The sequence below is a fragment of the Astatotilapia calliptera genome, chromosome 12, assembly GCF_900246225.1.
Source record: "Astatotilapia calliptera chromosome 12, fAstCal1.2, whole genome shotgun sequence".
NCBI lineage: Eukaryota > Metazoa > Chordata > Actinopteri > Cichliformes > Cichlidae > Astatotilapia > Astatotilapia calliptera.
Window position 1 is genome coordinate 32,079,017 of NC_039313.1, and position 25,161 is coordinate 32,104,177.

General features: G+C 38.2%; 2 protein-coding genes and 1 long non-coding RNA gene across 4 annotated transcripts; 2 read left to right on the plus strand and 1 right to left on the minus strand.

The window, feature by feature from the left end:
- Positions 1-164: 164 nt before the first annotated feature.
- gramd2b (GRAM domain containing 2B) lies at positions 165-12,903 on the plus strand. Its single transcript, XM_026187237.1, has 14 exons — positions 165-378; positions 1,112-1,234; positions 2,843-2,930; positions 4,650-4,719; positions 4,992-5,095; positions 6,099-6,194; positions 6,312-6,383; positions 6,637-6,726; positions 8,166-8,268; positions 8,731-8,868; positions 10,309-10,384; positions 10,601-10,705; positions 11,094-11,178; positions 12,468-12,903. The coding sequence occupies exons 1-14, from the start codon at positions 287-289 to the stop codon at positions 12,507-12,509; spliced, it is 1,284 nt and encodes a 427-aa protein (XP_026043022.1). The 5' UTR covers positions 165-286; the 3' UTR covers positions 12,510-12,903.
- A 2,788-nt stretch (positions 12,904-15,691) lies between these two features.
- Positions 15,692-20,241, minus strand: LOC113033447 (uncharacterized). Of its 2 annotated transcripts, XR_003274029.1 has the most exons (6): positions 19,826-20,241; positions 18,780-19,018; positions 18,571-18,682; positions 18,166-18,255; positions 17,881-18,053; positions 15,692-17,130 (listed from the first exon to the last, which is right to left on the minus strand). It is a non-coding gene; the product is annotated as an uncharacterized LOC113033447 (long non-coding RNA). The 2 variants fall into 2 exon arrangements; XR_003274028.1 differs by lacking the exon at positions 19,826-20,241 and having other exon boundaries at positions 18,780-19,301.
- Positions 20,242-20,430: 189 nt separating this feature from the next.
- On the plus strand, positions 20,431-22,788 carry LOC113033446 (testis-expressed protein 43). The gene is made up of 4 exons (XM_026187238.1): positions 20,431-20,530; positions 21,222-21,330; positions 22,403-22,575; positions 22,691-22,788. The coding sequence occupies exons 1-4, from the start codon at positions 20,499-20,501 to the stop codon at positions 22,734-22,736; spliced, it is 360 nt and encodes a 119-aa protein (XP_026043023.1). The 5' UTR covers positions 20,431-20,498; the 3' UTR covers positions 22,737-22,788.
- The last annotated feature ends 2,373 nt before the right edge of the window (positions 22,789-25,161 follow it).

The window sequence follows — 25,161 nt, forward strand, 5'->3', positions numbered from 1 at the left end:
AACTAGATTGATTATGAGACCATTTTAAGTTTAGGAACACAAACAAAGCCGAGTAAAATGTCACTGATCAAAGGTTCAAATGCGCACATCTCGAACACACACAAACACACACTTCACCCTTTTGTGATCTGGTTGGCTGTGACATGTGAAACCGAGGGGCCCAAAGGACACTCCCACAGACAGGCTAGCAGGTAGGCGTAGGGAGCAGCGGATCAGGCTGCAGTTCTCACGGCAGCAGTCAGGACGTCTAGCTGAGCGTTTGCTTGGAAAATATCTGCTGAGCATAATGACAGAACAGTGTGGGAACCAGCAGACGTCGCAGGAGGATGCCAGGAAATGTAGCAGAGGAGCTGCAAAGCATGAAGAAAGGGATTCTCAGTGAGTCTGTGGCTGTAAAAACAAAAACATCTCTAGAGTACAAAAGGCAGTGTCACACAGATATTTGTGTTAGCTGTTTTGGTTGCATTAGTAAAAGTTATAGCAGTACTCATGTCTTTTTGAATAGCAGAACAATCACTCAGATTATTGACTGATTAACTGACAGATCTTCTTGGCTTGTCAGCTTTTGGAATTGCATGAATTAAAATGATTCAGTCGTGAATTTACCACATGGTGAATATGGAGTCTTTAGGTCCCCAGGAGACTTAGATATTCATCACACAACCTTCACTGCAAAGAAAGAAAATGCATAATGAGGGATGCACATTTTATGAAGGTTGACTTTTATTCATAATTAGCTGTCTGGATTCTTTATGTTTACTTACCAAACTGTTGGATTCGTGATTGACTGGCACCATGGTGGGTTTCTTGACTTGTAAAAATTCTGCTTTATCTATTAATCGCTTGGAAATTTTCACCTTGAGCGATATCTAAGGTGTTATCTATTGTTTTGCAATGTCACAACAGAAAGTTGGGAAACTTGGCTTTTGCATTGCAGCTGGACAAGAAAGTAAGATGTGCTATTGCAGGATTTTCCTTACGTAAAACTCCAGAGAGTTACAAAACAAAACAAAATACCAAACAAAAAAAATCTTTGCATGTTGTGTTGATTCCCACTTTTCTTGGACAGTATGATTTTGGGTTTCATTTCACTTTTCCCTTTCGTGTGTAGTTCAGATACAGAAGCTGTGGCAGAGGAGCAGCAAAGATTGAGCAGGATGTGCAGTGAACCACTGCAGGCTGCTGATCAGGAGCAGCCGGAGCTAACAGGGAGGAGAAAGCCAGTGTTAGTCAGGTAAGTTACAAACGTTTTTCTCTGGTTTTTATCCATAAATATCTTTGTATTGTTTAGATTGTTGCATATGAAATTCAGACGTCATGCTAGGTCCAAATATGCCCAGTTATGAATATAGGTTTACCTTGAAATTTTAGCTTGCCCTTTGGTCACCAGACGTTCAAAGTCTGTAAGGTTCAAACAACCACAGTACAAATAGTTACCCACTTCCAAGGTTGAGTTAAATAACCTTGTGACAAGCCATAATACGACTAAAGGTACATTATGGTATAATATTTGCTCCTTTTGGTCTTATTCGTTAACTGGGATTCACCAGAAAACAACACATTTTCCATTCTTGACCTCTGCAATGCTGTTATATCTCAGTCCACTCCTTGTTCTCTCCTGAGAAGCAATTCCAAGACACTTTCTATCCTCTGAATGTAAACGGGACTTTTGCTGATTAGAGTAAATTCTATATCTTGTGTGATGTTTTCTTTAAAGCTTTTCTTTTCTTTTCTTTTCTTTTCTTTTCGTTTCTTTTCCTTTCCTTTGGACAAACACTGATGTATCGTAATCCTTGTGGTGTGTTAACTTTGTGTGTTACAATCCAGCTGATCAAGTAAATAGTAGATTTCTCACTCTGGATCGGGAGGAACTTGCTGCCCCATTCGGGGAGTTTAATTATTCTGGCTCTTATACAAGAGTGATGGGACAGCAGAGCGTCAGATGCTGAATGTTGCTGCATATACAGCAATGCAGGCGTTGTACCAGATCATTGTGGTGATGAGTCAGTTAAGTGTGAAAATTAAGGTTTTGCCTTACCAATCATTTCATGTAACAACTTTCACGTATGATCATGACTTCTGGGTAATGACTGAATAAATGATACGACTGAAATAAGTTGGTGTGGCGGTGGACCCAGAACGATAATCTAATCTGTCCTGAGAGCTTCTCGGGATCCCACAGGAGGAAGTGGAAAATGTTGCTGGAGACGAGACCACCTGCTGCAACCACAACAAGAAAATGCACTGATGGATTGATGAATGATCAGTTTTCCACAAAGTGTTGTTTGACTTCATGCTCAGCACCCACAGAAACCTTTAATCTCACCATGATCTGACTCTCAGAAGGTTCCTCATTGTTCAGAATAATAATCTGACCTTTGACTCTTTCCCACTATCTTAGGCAGCAATCTTCCCTAACCTCAAAATGTGTAACAGTGGAACAATGACTGCAGGTTGTTTTGAACCATTTGGACAAATTGATGTCTGAATTGTGTTTTTTTTAAAGCATAAATTCAAAGAAAATCCAATTTTTTGAACGAAGGAGTCATATGATGGTGCTAATATGCTTCAGCTTTAATTATAATGCTGTCCTAAAAAAGAGCATAATCTTAATCATTTCAACTTCAGATTCTGATTAGAACATTTTTTTCTCCAGCCTCGAATTATTTGAATATTTCCTGGTTTTCATAAAAGTATGATGTCAGGAATCGACAGCAGGCTGCTATTGTTCTTAAATACACTAAAATTAGTTTACCAAAGGTTGCTGACTTCTGTTTATCTTCTGTCTTATTGGCTATGTAATATGTTAAATCCTCTCTCTGAAATTTCTCTCTGTCCTCAGGTCAAAGACCTTCGACCATTCTCTCCTGACTCAGGTGCAGACAGACCCAGACTCCAAGATCGAGAGGAAGAAGTCTCACTACAGCCAGGTGAGAGGTCATTAAGTAAACTCTGATACATATTTTATTACACCTATAAATGTTACATGTAGGCCATTCTCGGTCACTTGGTTTCCAAATGAGTAATATCAGATAAAATTTCTGCTGACTCGCTTTTTTCCAAGCAACCTTATTATCTTAGAAATGTATCAGGTTATAAACAGTTTGTGGGTCAGGCCTCCTTCTGGTTGGTCCTTCCTTTACTTCATGACGCCAACATTAACACATCCAGTGTTCTGACATGGCACCACAAACCAATGTGAGGAACGAAAGTTCAAATAACATCACTAAATTGCTGCTTTAAATTTTGTTCACAAAGACAATGGGTAATAATAATAATAATAATAATAATAATAATAATAATAATAATATCTGGTACTTTTTAGGCATTTGAAAGTCAATTAAGAATTCAAAAATTATTTTTCTAATCAGTTTTCACAAAGAGGTTTTTGTACACTTTCAAATGAAAGAATTTAAAACTTTAAAATAACTTTTTCTAATAACTTGTTAGTAAATAGATTAATTGGCTAATGACTTGTTAGCTATAGCTTATTCAAAGCTATTTTCTTGATCAGCTGGATTGTAACACACAAAGTTAACACACCACAAGGATTACGATACATCAGTGTTTGTCCAAAGGAAAGGAAAAGAAAAGAAAAGCTTTATAGTGTTTATAAAGTGGTTAATGATTCCACCAGTATTAAAGATACTTAGTCTAAATTTGTATATTTAAAAATGATTTTATATTTTAAGCTATGCTTTCATGTCCAGAATATCTGCATATTGCATTGAAGAGCTAGAACACGAATAAACATTCGTGTAATGCTACATGATGGTGCAGTGAGTCAATGTGGTCTTTATTTAACCATGCAAAACATTAAAAGCACATTGTTTTTCACAGCGCAAAAGGCAAAACGTCTTAAGGACACGAGTGTTAAAACAACAGCGTCACATGTCCAGGGGTAAAATATTGCTCCCTAGAGGTGAACGTTTTAGCTCGAGATTAATTACAAAAAATATCTTTATACTTTGTAAATGGTTGAAAATGCCTAAGCCAGTCGGTTTGGTTTAACTTAATACCACAGTTATTTGGTTAAGTTTTCCTGATTTGGTCTAAAAATGCATTTCTCTAAAATGTCCTTTGCAATTCCCTTGCAAAAATGTCATATAAATTCTAAACTGTAACTGGTATCCACATGATTTAAACACCATGATTGCCTGCGCACGCACAAGCTTATTTTGGTGTATGGGTGATGTTTCTATGATGGAGTGGAACTAGAGCTTTTTCTCTGTCTAACAACATATAGATATACACTGCTGCAAAACAACAATCCCATAAATAAATGCTCTGTAGTTCTCCTGAGAGTACCGTAAGTTTTACAAGCCACATTTATTTATTACTTTTCTCTGATAAGAATTCATCCAAATGTCAGCCTTAGCTTTAACTGATATATGTGTGTGTGTGTGTGTGTGTGTGTGTGTGTGTGTGTGTGTGTGTGTGCGTGCGTGCGTGTGTGTGTATGTGTGTGTGTGTGTGTGTGTGTGTGTGTGTGTGTGTGTGTGTGTGTGTGCGTGCGTGCGTGTGTGTGTGTGTGTGTGTGTGTGTGTGTGTGTGTGTGTGTGTGTGTGTGTGTGTGTGTGTGCGTGCGTGCGTGTGTGTGTGTGTGTGTGTGTGTGTGTGTGTGTGTGTGTGTGTGTGTTGTATTTCAGCTTTCGAAGACCAACTGCCAGTACCATAAAATATTTAAGGAGATCAGCAAAGAAGAACAGCTCAGACAGAGTAAGTCTTTAATGATCACAGCTATCCACTCCACCTTAAATACTGAATGAAGGATTAGGTCATAGTTGAACATTTGATACCAGAGCCTCTTGTTAACCACCTGATAATAATAGAATCCCTATGATAGGACTACAGTGTAAATTCAAAGTCCAATAATAACTTTATCAAACTCTTTTGTTCAATACAAACACTGAACTGGTCTTTTCTTGTTTTTTTCCTCACAAACATCTAAAAATAATGTGTTTTTTTAATGTGCTTTATTTGTTTGCTAGGTTACACCTGTGCTCTTCAGAAAGACATCCTCTACCAAGGACGCATGTTTGTCTCTGACCACTGGATCTGCTTCCACTCCAAGGTGTTTGGAAAAGATACCAAGGTATGCATTGATGTCTGTTTTGTATCAGCTCACAGGAAAAGGCTGAGAATCTGAAAGAGATTTCAGGAGAATACACAGATGTTTTCAGTGGTGTTTCTTGGTTCCACGCGAGTGTCAGAGTCTTTGTTGTGTTGATGCTGTTTAAAGTGGCGAACACAGTGAGGTGCCAGCAGCAGCCGTTTGATTTGATGAGATATGTCGGTTTAAATTATTTAACAGTTACCTGGAGAAGTTTCACAGAAAACAGAACAATTTGCTGTCGTTCAGAAAGCAGCAAACAGTCAGTTTTATCCGTTACACAACACTTGAGACCAAGAAGAACTCAGTGATGTAAAATAAGATTTTTAACCTCAATTTGATTTTTATCAACACAATTTAATTGAATAATAAGTGTGTCGTTGTTTTGGCAGCACAATCATGGAGCTTTGCTTTATGAATAGAGGACGTTTGAGCACTTTTGAGAGCCTTTGCTTTTTCACTTTTACTTCAGTTTTGCAGGAGTATTTTTTTTAAATATCTGGACTTCCACTTAAGTAAATAATGTCTATACTTTTGCCACATTTTGATCCAAGCAGTGCTTCTGCAATTAAAAAAAGACTTTTTCCTCCATGAAGGGACATGCTAAGTGGATATTGATATTGTGCGGGCATTGTAGCGCATTATTCTTTATTTTGTAAGCCAGCTGTGTTTACACACACGCAGCCTGCAGGTACAGTCTGCAGAGGGACTAATATTTTGCTGCATGCATGAACACATGCAGATGACACCTTGCTGCTGTGTGGTCACGACTGGATTGTTTTACATCTGTTACTGTATGGGAAACATCTGGAACTATCAATCTAGGCTGAGAATGTAATTGCAGTTAATGTGTATAGATGGTGATAATTAAAGCTGACGGAGGTCAGTGAACAGCTCTGTCACAGTGAAGCCGGCCTACAGGTGCGTGAATCTTTTTCTCTGGTTTCAAAGCTGGTATGAAGGATCGAACTGCTCTGTGTCCCAGGTCGCCATCCCAGTGGTGTCCATCAAAAACATCAAGAAGACCAAAACTGCCATCCTGTTGCCAAACGCTCTGGTGATCGCCACCACAAATGACAGGGTGAGAGAAATCTCGCTGCTTCTCACCACGATTTGATGAATTAAGAAAAAAAACACAGTATTTTTGCACATGTGGAAAAGTATCCAAAAGACATTTTTTCTATTTCTGGTGTTGCAGTACGTCTTTGTGTCCTTCTTGTCCAGAGACAACACCTACAAGTTTTTGATGTCGATCTGTCCTCATCTGGAGGTAGGAAAGGCTTTTTATTTAGATCCATACAGACGTGTTATGCTTCCTTGTTTTCTGTCATGTATGTACTGCTCGTGATCAACAGGTAGACATTGTGAGCCGAAAACTCTGGCTTTAAACTAAACACTCAGTTTCAGATAATTTTCTTTTTTACTCTTGCGCTTTCTTATGTTATTCATTTTAAATAAGTTTGAAGACTTGAGGATCATTTAAACACATGATGTTTGGTTATGTATTACATGAATATAAATAGGGGAAGAGTCCATGCAGCAGCCCCATTCCCTCCTCAGCTGAAAACAGCTTTAGAAGTCGGAGGTCACCGCTATCGCCTCGCTTTCCTCTGGTGGGTCAAACACAGCAAAAACACAAACAGCCGAATGCCATAAAGTTTCCTGATACAACGGATACTGTTTTCATCCTGCCTACATATAATAAAAGATATAAGAATAAGAAAGCATCATGCTTTTGGGTCCATCCTCGCACTTGTCTCTCTGGTCTCTTTTCTGACAGAAAGATATTTTAACACATCAAACTTGAGGTGAAATAAAACCAATATCCTCGAGAGCTGGAGCTGTAACGTGGCAACTAAGCATTTCGACCTATGGGGACAGAAGCTGTTCAGAAAAAAAAGACTCCCTGCATGAGAGCCGGAGCCAGCTGGCAAATCGTTTAGTAACATTTTGCATATGTTCCAACTGGATATTTGTTGCATGTTGTGTTTATGCATTCAACAAAGCTGTGTCCAAGAGAGAAGGCTGTCCTGTGAGACACTTCCTGATGTCAGTATCAATCGCCCCAGGTCCTTGTGGCTAAAGCTTTATGTATTTATTTATTTTTGGCCACTGTATCCCCAAACAGGATCTTTGAAATGTTACTTTTTCCCATTTTAATTCATTTTGTGTTTTCTCTGACCCCAAAAGTCTTTATCTCTAAAAGTGATGCTTTTAGAGTGCCTGTGCAATTTAATACAACTGCATAAACTCCACAAAGCAAATGTGTTTTAAATAATCATTTACTTTTAATGTTGAGGTTGTAGGTGAGTTATTGTAGTTTTATCATTTTAATTACTTTTGATTGATATGTTTTGTGTTTTTGCTTCAAGTTCAGTTTATTTTCAGTTAATTTCCCATGTGTGTTGGCTCCTTTCATTTTACTTATTATTGTTTGAACGTCTTGAATTACAGTTTAGTTTATATTAGTTTAGCTGTTGGATTTAGACTTTTTAAATATTATATTACATGGGATATTTGCCAAGGGATACATTTTGGAAGTTAAGATAAAAGATAAATTTAGCTGACACAGCGAAGCCGACGTCAAGTTTCTGCAGCAACATCTGCAACAAGAACATCAGCAACTGGATGTTAGATTTTATTTTAGTTTTTAACGTATAAAATATTGTTTCAGATAGTTTGAGGGTTTTTTAGAAGTCTTTTGCACAAATAATGAAAATTTACAACCTTCATAAAAGCAGAACTACAACAGAAATCAGTTGAATTAAATTGCAGCTTTCTAAAAGCATTAAGTTCTCATGTAACTAAAGTGAATTGTCATTTCCTATTTCCACCCTGGAATCTTGGGTTCAACCATTTTTTAAATGTTTATTATTATTATTCACTTTTGTTTTTGTTTGCTCCAATCAAAATATCATTTGTAGGAAAATGTGAAGTTTTTTTCAGTACAGATACGATCGATATGATAGATATGCTCATGTTTGGATGAGGGGGTGAAGCAGCTGCTAGTGCCTGCTAGTTATACTCTCTCTGTGTCTGTGAATTTCTGCAGAGTGAATTCAGCGACCTGGATGGAGCGATGAGACACAGGAGGCAGGAGATGGAGGAGAGCAGCAGCTCTGACTCTCAGGTTCCAGACTATGAGAAGGTAGAAGGTACTGCATCGCTGTCCAACTGACCAATTAGAAGCAGTCGCATGCATCGTCGCATGCATCGTCGCATGCATCGTCGCATGCATCGTCGCATGCATCGTCTGTGGCTGTCAACGTTTTACTCACAAAACCTGAACCACTTTTGCACTTCAGTAGTAGAATCTGACCTGTGCTACTTAGTGCTGCTATAATTTTCCTTCTTTACTCTTTATTTTTTGTTGACGTTTAACCCCCCCCCCCCCCAACACACACACACACACACACACACACACACACACACACACACACACACACACACAGCTGTGATGAAGTTGAAAATGAGCAGCTTGTAGTGCAGGGTTTATTCAAACATACTTAGTGTGTCTTTCTCAAGAGGACTTAATCGGGATTACAAACCTGCCCCAAGTCATAACAGGCCCTGGGTTTCCAGTTTTGAATGCTTTGCTTGCCTTTTTGCTTCTATAGAGTTCACCGTTCCTCCATTCCTGGATATGCTGAAGCGCACAGACAGTGCATCATCTCCAGACCACCAGCACAAAGTGAAGAACCCACATCTGAACCAGCAGGGTCCAGACAACAAGCAGCACTCCAAGCACCACCGAGGTAGGATGAGTCTTTAATCAGGGTCGTGTTAGTTTAAACATCACTTTTATTTAAACCACTGGCACTGAACCTCTCATGGGACTATGAATTTATAATTTTATTATTTTAGTCCCTACATTTTATTTCTCTTTTTGGTCAAATTCATCATAGCATTGGCTCAAGTTTAGCTGACTCAGCTCCTTCTGTTTGGACTTATTTCTGTTGACATTGCTGCCTGCACTGTCCTGTACTGCTGCTCTCCCCACCTCTATTTTTACAGCCAAATATAAACTGCCGCTAACTTTGTAACAGTAAAATAAAAAATCGCTTTTAGAAGCGGTAAAATGAAAATATCCTCAGCTGTACTCAGGATTAAGGAGTCAGTCTGAGAACGCCACAATTCAACAACATTTAACTCTAAAAGCCATGAGAGGTGAGCTGAGGTGCAAAGAAGCACCGATTGTGATCTCATATGTGTCGTGTATGCAAACTGACCTGCGGGGATTTCCCAGAACACAAACTTGTCAAATATAAATAAATGTAGTCCTGAATGATCTATATTTATCACTGAAAAAAAAATACTCTGTTTCTGTCAAATAATAATATTATCATGTACCAACAGTAAACTTGATTTTTTTATTTGTTATTAACAGCGTCTGTATTGGTCATAATTTTGCACATTTGCAGAGGAGATTTGGCAAAATGGGTTGCACGAAACATTAGTTTCTAAATAAAGAAATACGTCACCTGGATAAATATTTTTTCTAAATGCATTAGATATCTTCTACCCAGAATCCCTCACAGCTGCCCAAATTTCCTGCATATTTGCCATCCATCCATTCACTTCAACTTATCCTTTTCAGGGTCACGGGGAACGCTGGAGTTTATCCCAGCTGTAGGGACAAGAGGCAGGGTACACCCTGGACAGGTCGCCAGTCTGTCGCAGGGCTAACACATAGACAGAGACAACCATTCGCACTCACATTCATACCTATGGGCAATTTAGAGTTTCCAAAAAACCTATCCCACTAATGGCATGTTTTTGGACTGTGGGAGGAAGCTGGAGGACCCAGGGAGAACCCATGCAAACACAGGGAGAACATGCAAACTCCACACAGAAAGACCCTGGCCTGATGGTGGAATTGAACTCAGAACTTTCTTGCTGTGCGGCAACAGTGCTAACCATCGTGTCACCGTGCTGCTTCTTCCATATTAATGAAAAATACGCCCATATGATCCATTCTTCCATCTGCTCTCTCCTGCTTATCCAACCATAACTCTTTAGCTCCACTTCTTTTCTTGCTTATATTTATAATGACTCCTTTTCATATTGATTTCTATGAGTTGATGAAGCAGTCTATTCCAACCTTTTTAATGCAGCGCTGCTCTCACACGCGTAGGGCATTTTACTTTGTGTCTTTTTGTCGTAAACAAAGACATATTTGTTTGATCTTTCTTCAGGCTCGGATGTGGTGATTGACAGCAGGTGTCTGAAGCCAGTTTCTCTCAACACTCTGCTGATGGTCTACATGTTCCTGTAAGTTTGCTGCCTTTGATTCATTCATGTCTTCAGTAAAGGATTTTTCTGTCACTCGTCCTAATTGGAAATTAAGCTGATCACTTATATGATCTGCGGATTTATTCCATCCATTCATTGGATGCACATTAATTTCAGTTTATCATTACATTTTCATTTGTAGCGCATTTTAGCCTCAATTTGCTCATCTTCTCTTTTACATGTGTTTTTCCTCAGAGTGTGCACCCTGGTCTTGTCTTCATGTTACCTGGCGTTTAAGATCATCTCACTGGAGCAGAGACTGACAACGCTCGGCGCTGTGGCCGAGTTCACACACCCGGAGTGAGTCGTCGAACTGTCTGAGACTCTGACAAGCTCTAGAAAACTTAGCTAAAGAAGGTTGAAAAAGTGAGAAATTAGACATGGAAATGATAACCAGATGAAAGAGAAACAAAAACTGCAAAAGCATCACGATGAATTTTATTCACATCCTCACAAAACAAATTTAAAAATAGCCCAAATAATGAAACTAATGATCCAAACTAAACAGGTAACAGTGGATTCACAGACATGAAATGGTTTCCTTATTTCGTCTCAAGGACTATGGTACAATAATCTACAAGATTTACTTTTCTCTGATTTATTCATATTAGATTTTTGCTGATACATCTGACCCTTGTGAAGATTTTAAATCATTTTCATGGTGATTATTTTTGTGTTTTATTACCAGAAACAATTTTCTGAGTGGGTCCGCTGACGTAGGCACAAATCTTTTATCTGAACTGCTAACCATCAACCTGATGAAGCTGGAGAAGGTTGGTCTGTCTTTGTTTTTTCAGATCAAGTGTTGATAGATACAGCCCTCTGGATATGCTATAATCCCCATTGATAATTTAAAAAAATGTTCAAATCTGAGCAGTTAGAGGTCTGAACCCTGAGTTACTCACTTTGGGATTACACAGATCTCATTATTTGACGTTTGGGCCATGACTACAAGTGTATGCACTTCAAAAAAACTAAGGAAAAGCATAACAGGTCACCTTTAAAAATTGCGTGAATGTGTTATCAGGAGTTTCTTTCATGAGCCTCTGAAAGCACACAGCAGGAAGGCTTCAGCAGTTTCCAAAGAGCAAAGTGTAACTGGATGCCTGTTGCCATTGATCAAACATTTATAGTCAGTGATCAGTTTAGAGCATCATTTGTAAGAAGAGCTCCATCAGTCTACACTCCATTTATATTTCAGGCTGACATTCGTCTCCTTACAAACAAAAAGCAGCAGCTGACAGCCGCCTCAGTGTTTTAGACGGAGAATAAAGAAAATTTTCATCAGCAAAAAGGTGGTAAAGGCTCAGAGCTGTGTCAGACTGTAGAGTCCATCTTGATCCTGAGTGAAATGAAAACTGGAAATTGACTGGAAATATTTATTTCACATTAAACCTGCTACTGAAAGAGATGATTTGAATTTAAATTGCTAGGAAGGGAGAAACTATCCACAGCTGCCAAAAAGAGTTAGGCCTGTAAACATGTTTTAGAAATAAACATCAATCTTCATGTTTGGAAGAACTGCAGTTTTCTGCACTTCCATTGGCTTCATGGAAATCTGCTAATTGCACTACTTTGTTAAATAAGCATTATTTAACTTCATCTTTTACTCAAATCAAGTGGTCATCAAAATTAGTGAAAACTCACGAATGTTGTCGTGATGGATACCTCCATCTTTTATATACAGTCTATGGTTTCCATGTGTCTGCAGTGGTCTACTTGATCTCTCTGCAGACTGACTGCACAGCAATTATGCCAGCTTCAGAATAATAAACGTGTCAATGATGTTGGTACTGTTCTCCACATCATCTGTGTTATAACAGATATTCATGTAGACATGACCCTAACTGCTGTTTCAACTGCTTCAAGTCTGAGTCTCTAGCTTTCAACAGGAACAAGGAAATGACCTTAACAACAAGATAAACAGGAGCAGGCTTCATTTTGAAATCTACACTTACTAACCAAGACAAACACTTGCAATATCATCAGATGCACTTATCTGCAGTCGAGTTTTCTGCCAATACAGTTTACAGTTAAGCAAAAGCAAACTTTGTTCTTTCAGGTGCAGAAGAACCTGCAAAGACTGCTGGAGGAAGCTGCCTGAAAGTACAGAAAACCAGTATAAGCACAGTGAAAGTCATATATATTATTTTTGTAAATATAGTGTAAATATGTATGTTTGTTATTAAAAAAAATAACACTACTGGAATGTATTCTGCCCTATGAAGCCAAAATACAGTAACTACTGTATATATTTGGTCAAATATACCCAACGTCTGGGTTTATATTTGTTACTTACATACTTTTGTATTATTTCAAGACTTTTTGTGCTCCAAATGTGTAATTGAAAGTGAAGTCACAGCTAGCATTAACAGCAGCATTCTATGTTAGTTTTTTCAGAAACTCCCTGACATTGGTATCAAGTTCCTGTACTATTGTCTGTCTTTGTAGGGCAGCAACTATAATGATACACACAAAATAAATCCTTTTAAAAGAGAGAAACATTAATGCTAAAAATGGTCCCCTCTGGTGAAATTTGAACTGTTTTGCAGGGCTGCACATAAGTGGTCCGCAGGTGCGCATGCGCTTTCAAAATAAAAGACACGCACCAGATACGAGGTTGCAACGAGCGTTTGCGTACATAAGATTTTCTGGAGGACGACAGAAATTTGTTTAGGAATATGTCGAAGAAGCAAGCTCCTTTAAGCAATTACAGAAGGAGTCCGGACAAATGATGAAACAAATGATGAACACACAGAGATGTGGTGCAGAATATGCAGTGAAAATCCCAAAACAGAGTTTTTAGTCCGCTAGAGGAACCACTTTTCTTCTGTCTCTTCTTTTGCGGTTCGGACTCCTGACATTTCTTTGGAGGTGGAGAAACACCAAAGTAATTGCTTAAAGGAGCTTGCTTCTTCAACATCTTTAAGAGTTCTGAATAAATGTCTGTCCTCCTCCAGAAAATCTTATGTACGCAAACGCGCGTTGCAACTTCTTATCTGGTGCGCGTCTTTTATTTTGAAAGCGCATGCGCACCTGCGGACCACCTATGTGCACCCCCACCCACCTATGGGTGTGCACCTTGGTGTTCAACTTGGTCATAGTTAAACCATCTTTAGCTGTTGTTGAGTAGTTGCTAAACCTGTGCCAGCCTCTGGCATTTCAAATGACCATTTGATGATTTAAAGGTGGAAACATTTCTGTTTACTGAACTTGTTTCAGTAAACTTGTTACAGTGATGTCTGAGCCAGCTCAACACTTCTGTCTAAATCTGATATTTTACCAAAAATAAAGCAAAAAAGTTTACATTCAAATAATGAATTCTGCTCAAAAATTAAAACACCAGAACGCAGGTGGTGGCCATAGCTGGAGGCCATGGCCAAATTCTCCTAGAAAAAGAAAAGGAAAGTAAAGGTGCTTTGCTGCTTTACAAGTATATGTTACCTCATTTTGCAGAGGATACACTGGACCAACCATTTTCAAAGGAACAGAGAGATAATCCCGTCACATGATACAAAGTGTTGCATACTATAATTTAACTGTTTTTGAAGCATTTCCATTTAATACCATTAGTTGCTAGCATTGCTACTTATGGCATTAAATATCATCACAGGCAAACTATGGACTTATGCTACTCACTGTTATGAAGTTTTGCCTCGTGTGAAGCACTTTATAATCACAGACTGTATATTTATTATGAACATTACTATGATGATGATGTCACCAATTGGTTTTGGACCACTTTATGAAGCCTTAGCTTTAGCATTTTTGTTTTTATTAGACAGAAGTGATCACATTAGAATGACATGGTAGAGTGCTAAGTTATCAGATGTAGGCACCTGCAATTAGGAACAAACAGCACAAACACAGAGGATAGGGCCAGTTCAGTGAACTGAATTAGTGAAGAACAAAGCCCAGCAGACAGACATCAGGTGCAACTTCCTGTGTCAGGACACCTGTAAAACACAGCACGCCACTGACACACTATCCACATGGATCAGTTGTAGCTGCTATCCAGGGAGAATGTGTTAAATGTCTATTTTTGCTTCAGAATTGGAAGACTGGAAAGTATGAGTCTACTGGAATTGACTCACTTTTAGAACTAGTTTCATCTGGCCACTTGAGCAACTGCAGCTACTGGAAAATTCAGTGTTTCTTAATTTTTCAGTCCTAGAATTTGCCGCTTGAGTGTAAAATAGATTCTTCCAAAAATAAAGGTAATTTGATATCTTTAAATGGTCAAAATGAAGTGAAATTTGTAATAATAATAATGGATTGCATTTATATAGCGCTTTTCAAGGCACCCAAAGCGCCTTACAATTCCACTATTCATTCACTCTCACATTCACACACTGTTGGAGGCAGCTACAGTTGTAGCCACAGCTGCCCTGGGGCAGACCGACAGAAGCGAGGCTGCCATATCGCGCCATCGGCCCCTCTGGCCATCACCAGTAGGTGAAGTGTCTTGCCCAAGGACACAACAACCGAGACTGTCCGAGCCGGGGCTCGAACCGGTAACCTTCCGGTTACAAGACAAACCGCCAACTCTTGAGCCACGATCGTAATGCAGACTGCATTTGTCCTTATTTGGTTGCTGCAAAATGCAACTTTTTGGGATTACCACTAATTTTATAAATAAATATCACTGTGTATTTCAAGATTCTTCCACAAGTGTCTCTGTAGCCCAAAGTTGTTCATTTTGGCGACAGGCGTGGAACTGTTTTCTCCCCAAGCAAGCCCAACTTTTAAGTGGTGTACTCACTGCCATTTCTCATGTGTAATTAACAAAATACAACATAAAATACTCAGTGCTATAATACCATACAAACCAAGGCTTCTAATATTTGTATTTCTTTTATTTCTAAGACTTTTCTTAGAAACTGAACCTTCCTCTCTTAATATAATTTATACCCCTTTCTGTTTGCGTTATGTTCCTGAAAAATCACATTTACTTCCACTACTTCATCCCTAGTAAAATCAATAAGATAAATAAATTAAATGTAAGCTTGAAATAGTTCAAACTAAAATAAAACATTTCTGTGGTTAGAATTAACAAAAAAATTAATTGCACACAGAAAAAAAATCTTCTGTTGAAAATAATCTTTAAATTTGTGAATTATGAAACAAAATTCATTTATTAAAATTCATTTATTCCTATTTATTCTATTTATCCCCTTCGTATATTTTATTTATATTGTCTCTGTATTTATATATATGTGTGTGTGTAATATTCTGTAACTCTGTAACTTCTGTCGGTGCTGTGCTTTTTTGGAAATCGAATTTCCCAGAGGAACCCACCCGAGGGATTAATAAAGTTCTATCTATCTATCTAAAACAGTTCCAGTGGGATGTGCCGTCATCTGTGTTGTTCTTAATATGACCACTGGATGGCGCCAAAGTCAGAAAGAATGTTGCGGTTTGCCTCAAACATTAACACTTCACAGTTACTCTTTATATACTAACTTTATGACAGTGAAAAGTACTAGCATACAGTTATTATGTACAGCTACATTTACTGCAAAAACATTTGTCATTTCTCAGCTTGCATAGCTTCTCTTCTTCTCTGTTTTACTCTTCCTGCCATCAGAGGTGCAAAAAGAGGAGCTGAAGGAACTCCAGTCAGTCACAAAATAAGACCGATTTTGAAGATTCATTTTAAACTGAAATTGGTTATAAGAATTGTGATTTTTGATAATGCTGCACTATAAATTGCTGTGTTATGATGTCATGATGGGTATTATTGGTATTTATTTTTCATTTAGGCTACTATTAATTAAATTGACAAAATGGTGCAATGAAAAGGGCTAGTTATGTAAAAACCCCTCCTCTCACCATGATTTGTATATTTCAGTTGTGTGACATGCCTATTTTAGTGTGAGCCTGGCACATCGCATTACTCCCAAACAACACTTTTTCCTACAACATATAAGGATACACATGAAGTCTGTTTTTAAGGGAACAGAATTGCAATCTGATTTTTTAGCCACGGTAGGCAAAGAAACTAAGCCTATTATAAAATGCTCATGGATGGGACATTATTGAGAGAAAATGTACAGTGAGCAGGATATATCTTTCAGTATGGTTATATTATATTAGGGAAAGATTGTGACATAACTAGCTAGTTGTCTTCTGACCTATCAGCCAATCAGCTCCTTGTCTTCTAGAGGTTGTCGCTACATTGCTACCCGACTTGCTACTTAGCTTAACCTTTAAAAAACAAACTTAACTTACAGAAAACTTTACTCACATTTTTACAGAAATTTAGAAAGGTTTATTTGTTGTGTGCATATATTTTTATAGCTAGTCCCAAAATCAATCCCTTAGCATGCCGGGTGCAGGGCCGATGAGTTAAAGGCTACCAATTTTAGACAGTATTACTCTGGATTAACTTCTGTGCAAAACTGTAAATAAAAGCTGAGTGTCACTTTAGAGTCTAAAACAAGTAAAGCCAAAGCTCAAGTGTCCTAAGGGAAACACCTCTGGTTACAATGAGATTACATAGAGGTCTATGGCGAAATAATCCTATGCTTCCTGGTTCTGTGACCACAGTAAACGGTTTCCTGGTTAGTTTATGGTCTCAGTCACTAGTTCTCAGTCTTATTAAACATCAGCATTATGTTTAATTCGTGATTTATGGTCCTATTAAAATGAAAAAGACACGACAGCCATGCAGTGTGATGATCATCCAGATTCATCCCTGTCTTGGAGTATCTGGTTTCCAAAATCTAACAGTGAGGACAAAAACATTCAGGTGAAGTTTAAAAAATGACGATATGACCATACAGCAAAGAAACACATGATGTGGAGCTGTAAGAGGGAAACACATTAATATTTTTTCTTCCATCAGTCCTACTGTCCCAGATAGCAAGGAAACATTGAAACAATGTTGAGTCAATATCAGGCTGTGTCATTGAACCAACGTTGAAGTGTGACGTTGACCTAACGTCATTCTTGCACCCTTTTTTAATGTTGAAACAACGTCAGGTTTTGATGTTGAATCAATGTTGAAACCTGACGTTGATTCAACGTTATATTTTCTAATACTGCTGACATTGAAACAATGTCAGATTCTGATATTGAAACATTGTTGAGCTATGGTGTTGATTTTCCACCTCTTTCGCACAGTTGCTTTTTATTAAAACAGTTAAATCATGACTGGAAATCTACCTTTCTTTATAGGTATTTTAACCAATACTAAACTACTGCATGTTTCCATCAATACTTCAACCACCTAAACACATAATTGTACTTATTCCTTAAATTGGACACCCTTTATAAAAAAACCCCAAATGTCTCACAATGTATCATGTCAATATTAATATCCTAAAATAAGAAAGCATTGCATGTGATGTAACAGAGATGTGTATGCAAGTGCTTGTGTGTTTAATCAACAGGCCGTTGTTATGTATTTAAATCACATCTGACAGCTATTACACTTTATAGTTACAAAGTGTACATAACCTTTATATACTTACCTTTGCCTTATTTGCCTCTTGTGATTGAAGAGCTGGCTCTGCATTGTTTAGCTCCTCAATGTTGTGCAAGGGCAAATCCAGAGGCAGTACCCCAGCATCTACCGATTCATTGCAGCCGGTATTGCGGATGGCTCTGACCTCCTCACGGAGTTCGTTAACAGCTCTCGTCAGGTCTGACAGAAAAAGAAATTTTTTTTTAAGTATTTAAGAATACAGACAACTTGTCAAACGTTTCCTTGTGTCACACACAGACATGTACAAAGACACTAGACAGTATTTTATTACCTGGTATTTTCACTCGAGGGGCCTGGGGAAACCATTTTTTTTGTGGGCTGCTCATCCTCTGAGTCACTATATGTGTACAGGGGATTTGATCTAAAGAAAAAAAGTTGAAAACGGTCATAAGTAATTACAAATGTGCTTTTGGAATATTTTTTCCTAAAGTTACAGTTTGATTTATAACAACACACACAGGAAACGGAGATGTGCAAGAAGGTACAGTATACAAGGAATTTTTGAATTGCACAAGTGTACACGGCTTTGCATTTATAAAAAGTTTACAAGCTTCCACTTTTTGGACTATATTATGTGGTGATATTGCAGTATGCAAGCACCACAGATATGTATAAAAGACAAGATCATAAATTCTTAGCAATCAAAGATATGTTTGTGAAATAAAAAAAGTTTTACTTGTGCTTTCTTTTATGACTGGTCTGAGTTTCAGCTTCGGACTGAAGGTCAGACGTATCACAGTGTTCACTTAGATATTTCTGAAGACTGCGTTCTGCTTCGTGAAATGTGTCTGGAAGTACAAACACAATGTATGGCCAGACATAAATTAGGACACGAAAAACTTGTTATTGTTACATTTATACAATACCAATCCAGATGATACCCACCATGGCTTATTAGAAGTCGGACTGGTGCATAGGTGAGCCATGTTGCACCAGGATGAACTCTCCTCTTTACTGCGTCGTGGATCCTGAATGTGTCTCACGGAGGATATGGAGGCCATGACAATTTCTCCCCATTTATCCATGATCTAGGGACTATTTCTGTACCACCAGTGCTAAACTGCACAATGCACCAGTCTTTCATTTTTATCTTTTTTTAAATTTGGAGTCCTTTTTTGCCCTGTCTAGGATAAACAGGAAACAGATAATTACAATATATTTCATAGTCACTACAAAACTTGATCTATTGATTGAACTAAATAATAAATAATAGCTTAAAATGTATATAGGCAACAATTACAAGCAAACCCGTATATGTAAGCATTTAAACACTGAAGATAATAAAATTAACAGTATTTTGTCTAAGTCTGCCATTGTAGGAATTCATGGCACCGAGACAAAAACTTGGCGCACAGTGTGGCGTCAAAATAGGCGCACACCTTTGACGCTGCGTTTTCTCCGTCTTCCTCGTCCACACGTAAATGCTAAACGCAGTTTACGTGCGGACAAAAGGTGCAAACGCAAGTTAGGTGAGCGTGCAGCGTAAAGTTTGAATTGAGTGCGAATCGAAGCGGGTGCTCTCCAATCATTAAAAGTAACAAAGTCATTGAACACATTTATACAGTTACCTTTACGTTTATCAATCACAGATTTACAATTTTTTGTAGTACTATGCTAAAAAGCAACTACAGAGCGAAAGTCTGGGTCAAGCGCCGAGGCGACGGCAAGAACAAAGGAACCCTTGAAGCGTTAAAGCTAGCTTTATAAGGGAATATAACGGAAAAGTATGAAACGAAATGTTTTCTTTGTTGATAGACTTTGTTTGCAGTGCAATTTATTTGTTGCCAGATTGTAAGATGAAAGTAGACACAATTTCGGGCTCCCACATTTTATCCGAAACTTTACATTAACAAGTTTTTTTTTTTTTTTTTTACTGTTATTCAAATGCAACCGTGGAAATAACGAATAGAACAAAAGTCATTCATTCTTACCTTATACTAATCGTGGTGCAGGCCAGTGCAGTGCATGAACTGATGCCTTCTCCGGTCAATTCCGCTGAGAGTAAATCTAATGTCCCGCTCTACTGTACAAGACAATGGTTACCTGGAGGGATGTACCACTGAGAGGGGTGCTGCGGAATAGTCCAAGTGGTAGCAGCTTTAATTTCCCGCTCAACCATAAATCGATGGTTTTTCAACGTGATTGTTGTCACCTTGTCAACTATAAATAGATCAACAATCAACGATGACAGAACAACAGTGAATCAATGTTATTTCAATGTCAGTGTCAGGTTTCATCAGTATTTCAATGTTGTTTCAACATTGGTTTTGTGTTGACATTTCAATCCTGACGATTCTGATGGTTCAGATGGAAAATCAACATCTGTTCAATGTCTCCTTGCTATCTGGGGTATGTTGTCCAGTTGCTAAATCTTAATTTATTTCCTCAAAGATCCATTTTACACAGCTTCAGTTGGTGGTGTTTTATTTTTTTCCTGAGTTACAGTGTATGTGATGTAGGAAACAGAAATTACTCGCTGCTCTTCTCCATCGCTGACTGAAGTTACACAAACAGCCCCAAAGTGTCTACTTGTAATTCTACCCAAGACCCATAATGCACTGGGGGGAATGAGGGTTTCTATGGTGACTCTGACAGTCAACAAACATGGCTGACACAGGGAGCGCTGACCAGCACGAGTAAGTACATTTTCTGATTATTTCACACTGAACACAGAGCTGTAAAGTGTTATTAAATGCACGGACGTACTTCCTTTCTCCAACCAGCATTCTGCACAGTCCGATTCAACAAATGAGTCCCGCTTTTCAGTGTAACAGCAAATAATACAAGAAGTTAATACCGTCTGTTTTATTTAGTACATTAAATGGTTTGTTACCGAAAATAAAATCTGTACAAAAATATGTGTAAAATCAGAAAATGTTCCCTTTTTTTCTGAATGTATTTTAGATGCATTATCTTATTTCAAGAATCTATTTTAGTTCTTCTGATATGGAGAGTAACTGCAACCATCTCCCAGTGTTTCAGACTGTATTGGGGTGGAGTGGAGTCTGTGAACCAAAGGAAACTATATTCAAGGAAGCAGGCAGTTCATTATTGACTTTAAATCAAGTTTTTTTTTTAATTCAATAGAGATTACTGGGACTAATTTAGAAAAAAAAATGACCCAACGTGATTGCATTGCACTTCCATTTCCTCAGGCTTATCTACTAACACTAAGAGGCACAGTCTTTGCAGCACAGCAACACCAAAACTGCAGCTCCTTTAGTTGTCTCTAAACTTTACAAACTAGCAGATAAACTGAACCAAACTGCATGAATCCTCCAGAGTGCCCAAAAGCCACACCTCATATCCTGTTCTATTTACTCCCAGACGATCATCATGCCACGTCCCAACATTTTCAGCCCGACATCCAATGATCCCCAAACTCTACGTGATGCCGTGGAAGCAGGACATGAAGAACCGGAGACTCCTGATGAAGGCAGGTGTCAGTCAGGAGAACACATCCAATCAGATTTCTTTATGGCAGAAACAATGTTATTATTGGTTTGTATTTTTTTTTTTTAATTTATATTTGCTTTGGGGGGGGTTTTAAACTAAGGACAGCGTGGTGTGTGATGGGTAGGACGACTCCATCATCTGGCTCTGTGGAGTGTGTCTCTTGCCCTGTGGCAGCTGGCTGAACCAGATAAGCAGAATAGGGTACATGGGTGGAAGTTTAGAAAAATATTCTCATAATAAAGTGTGTGACATATTGTGTAATTTCCCAACATTTACTGCATAACTTTTCTACACAAAAATGCTTACCAGTAGAAGGGTTAACAGCTTAATGCTTTAAAGGAAAATGTAAGTTTTTTTAATGTAGTGAACAATTAAAACATTTTATGACAAAGGTCTAGCGGCTCCATAGTGTGGTAGTTTACTCATTCACCTAACAAATGAAAGATCCCTGATTTTATCCTGGGAGGAGACAAATCCATTTGGGATTGCATGAAGAAGGGCGTCTGGTGTAAAACTCAGGTGACCCCTGTGAGTAAAGGAGCATTCAAGAGCAGCTTGAATGGGAAAGGCCTAATCATTACAATGCCTCTTGTCCACACACCACCTTAAGAGGTGCAAGTCATATTAAGTTGAAAATGACACCCTAAATACAGAAAAATTACATGAGGAATGTCAGGAAAGTAGGATCTATTATGAAGTTTCACTTAGAGGAAGTTTGCTCTTTATAGCTTTCTTTTTCCTGTTGAAGCTTGTTACACGTTAGCTTTCAAATTGTCATCTTTTTTAATACTGGCTGTTTTGGTATTAAGATATATATATCGTTTTAATTAATTAAGTATAAAGTATAAACACAGGCATGTATATAGTGCAGTCTCACTAAGAAAAAGCTTCCTTGGGCTTGTTGTGAAAGTCATGTAAATGTAAAAAAAACCAAAACTTTTTCCCGTTGATTCAGTTTCATTTCCCCTTTTCCTAAAAGTCGGTTTGTATTTTTATGTCAGTGAACTAAACTGATTTTCTCACTTTTTGTTAACTATGGTACGATTGCTCAGAACGCAGCTCTGGCGGGGATCCCCGTGGTTCCTCTTGAGGAGTCTTTGTGTTTCTGTGGTCGAGAACGTCTCTGCCACAGCCAGGACTCCGCCTACAGAACCACCTCTTCCTCCTCCTCACCTCCGTTCAGCCAGACAGGACTGCCCGCTCATTGCTCCTCCCACTTCTCCAGGTGAAACCCCACAGAGACTGACTGAGAAAAGGCCAGCTGTAACCACCTATGACAATAAATTTTTGGACGATTTGCTTAAAATAAAATAAAATCTTTGCTACTTTTCTCCTCACAGGTATAACAGCTCTGCGGTGACGACCAGAGGGCTTTTCCAAACCTGAGTACAGATCACAGAAACACCAATAAAACATGCATATCTGATATAGAAACAAAGCTCTGAATCCTGTGTGTTTTGTACTAATATCCAAAATATAAATGTAGCAGAAATGCTTGAGTTTAAGTTTTTCTTTGGCTGAACTTGAGCCGCTAGTAAAGAGTAAGAAGACTTGAACAACTTTAAAGCTTCTTCCATAAAAACAAAAAAAGAAAGGTAGAAATAAAGGTGGAGACAGGGTCAATGAAGGACATAAGAACTGTGAGCACCAGGAGTAAAAGTGAAAATAAAACAAATAAAAAAGCAAACAAATAAAAAAAAAACAGATAATTTGACCTTAAACGTGTTAAACGCCCCTTCTGAGAAGAGAAAACACGCACTTACTCAGGCTTGAGTGTCCATTAATGGGCCCATTGTTCTGCTTGTCTTATCAGATTTCATTAACTTCAGGTTTTAAGGTGGTAAAGTTGTGCTCAGGGACAGGGAGGCTCACAAAGCTTCCTATTGATGAAATTCTAAGAAAAACTCTATTAATCATGATCCTTTCTAAGAATTTCCCCCGAAAGTTAGAATAGTAAATCCTGGTAAAGATAAATGTTATTCCCAAAGCATCCTTGCCCCCAGAAGAGTTCAGGTGGAAACCTGTTAGGAGCAGGTAGGAAGGATTTTAAGAGCTTTGAAAGTTTTGTTAAGCAAAGGAGACAACATGCTGCCAGTGTTTCCTCTCCAAGAGAGCAAACAAAGTATTTGCACAATCTGATAAAATTTATCTTGTTTAAGCTTTAGAGCAGGGGAGTCAAACATAAGGCCCGGGGGCCACAGTCAGCCCAGCAAAGACTCCAGTCAACAGGACGGCTTTGGAAAATGTTAAGGAAGGTATAAATTTTGGACTTTTAAGTGTATTTTCACAAGTTTTACAGCTTTGGCTACTGATGAACACCTTCCCCATTCATTCAACACCAAAATATCATGTTTAGAGACAAACGATAAAATTCCAGAAAAGCTCCCTTTTTTCCACTATTTACTACAGAAATCTGAGCGTTTTCTGTTTGTTTGTCCAAAGAGTCATGCTGATGGATTTCTTACATTTGCTACAGCAGCATGACATTAGAAAAAAGAGACCTCTGTTTGTAATTGTACTTCTTTTCCTTATATTAAGTTCATTAATTGCATATTATGGTTTTACACTAGCAGAAAGGGGAGTTTCACTGCTCCAGGCCACTTAAGATCAAAGTGGACTGTTTGTGTCCTGCAGTGTAAAATTAGCTTGAGCTGCTTCAGAGGCTCCGATTATTATACAACATGAAAAAACAAACTGAATGGACAACGCTGGCATGTTCATGTTTAACATGTAGTGATTAATTCACAACAGTAATATGAAAGAAACCAAGACAGACAGAGTCGGTGTCGCACTAGTTATTTAAAATGTCTCAAAAACTTTCAGTATTAAATAAATCTATCAACAGAATATGAAGAAACAACTGTTTAATGTATACATGGACACACTGTGAAAAAGTATTTTTTCACATTAAAGTATTTAGTATTAGGCAAACAGTAAATACAAAATAAGGGAAACAGCTTTCCAATGCTGTTAAATGCTACAGATTAAATTGTGCACGGGTCAGTCTCATCAGCTCTCTCACTGAATACAACGTCTCAATCAGGGCAGAAAGTGCGGCGCTCACCACAAGAAAGGACGACTGAAAATGTGAAATATGCAAACAGAACAGGAATGATGACTTGGATCTTTCAGAGCCTTTTAACCTGAGTTCCCCTGAAATATAAACTGTTAATCTGAGAGTGCCCAACACTCTGAGTGAGAGCATGGCTCAGAGCAGTGGTGGAATGCACCTTAGTACATTTGCTCAAGTACTTTACTGAAGTACAGTTTTAATGTACTCTGTTTAAGTATTTCTGTGTTATGCTGCTTTCTTTTTCTGCTTCACTCCATTACAACAATCTAACCTTTAACAGGCCGGAGTCTTGCTTCCAGTTTATTCAACAGAGATGTTCACTGCATGAAAGTTTTGATAATTGCAGTATGCAGTGTAAACAGAGATTGTATGATAAGGTTATTTTTTTATGACCATTAACTATTAGATCATTGTCACTACTTTTTGTGTTGAAGATAAAACTCTTGCTCCTTTCCCTGCTCAGAGTTGCTCGAACTTTCCTTAATCCATAAAATCACATTTTAGGCTCAGTTAAAAGCTCTAAGAATGTTTGTTAATCCCGGCCAATCATTTTGTTTTTCTTTGAGAAGTGTTAAACATTACTCATCTATGGTTTGCACAACTGTTTCCCATCCGTGAGTCTTATCCTTGTTTGAGCTTAACTTGTTATTTCCTAGAACTGTTTCGTTGCACTTTCTTGCCTTGCAAACAGTTTCAGGGTCAGTCTTAATGCCAGATGACCTGGTGCCCTGGTTTAGC

Excerpts from the sequence above, each read along its gene's own strand:
- gramd2b (XM_026187237.1), top strand. The coding sequence starts at position 287 with ATGACAGAACAGTGTGGGAACCAGCAGACGTCGCAGGAGGATGCCAGG. Across the intron at positions 10,385-10,600 it reads CTGATGGTCTACATGTTCCT|AGTGTGCACCCTGGTCTTGT; the intron begins GTAAGTTTGCTG and ends GTTTTTCCTCAG. Across the intron at positions 11,179-12,467 it reads ACCTGATGAAGCTGGAGAAG|GTGCAGAAGAACCTGCAAAG; the intron begins GTTGGTCTGTCT and ends TTGTTCTTTCAG.
- LOC113033446 (XM_026187238.1), top strand. The coding sequence starts at position 20,499 with ATGGCTGACACAGGGAGCGCTGACCAGCACGA. Across the intron at positions 20,531-21,221 it reads GGGAGCGCTGACCAGCACGA|ACGATCATCATGCCACGTCC; the intron begins GTAAGTACATTT and ends ATTTACTCCCAG. Across the intron at positions 21,331-22,402 it reads ACCGGAGACTCCTGATGAAG|AACGCAGCTCTGGCGGGGAT; the intron begins GCAGGTGTCAGT and ends ACGATTGCTCAG.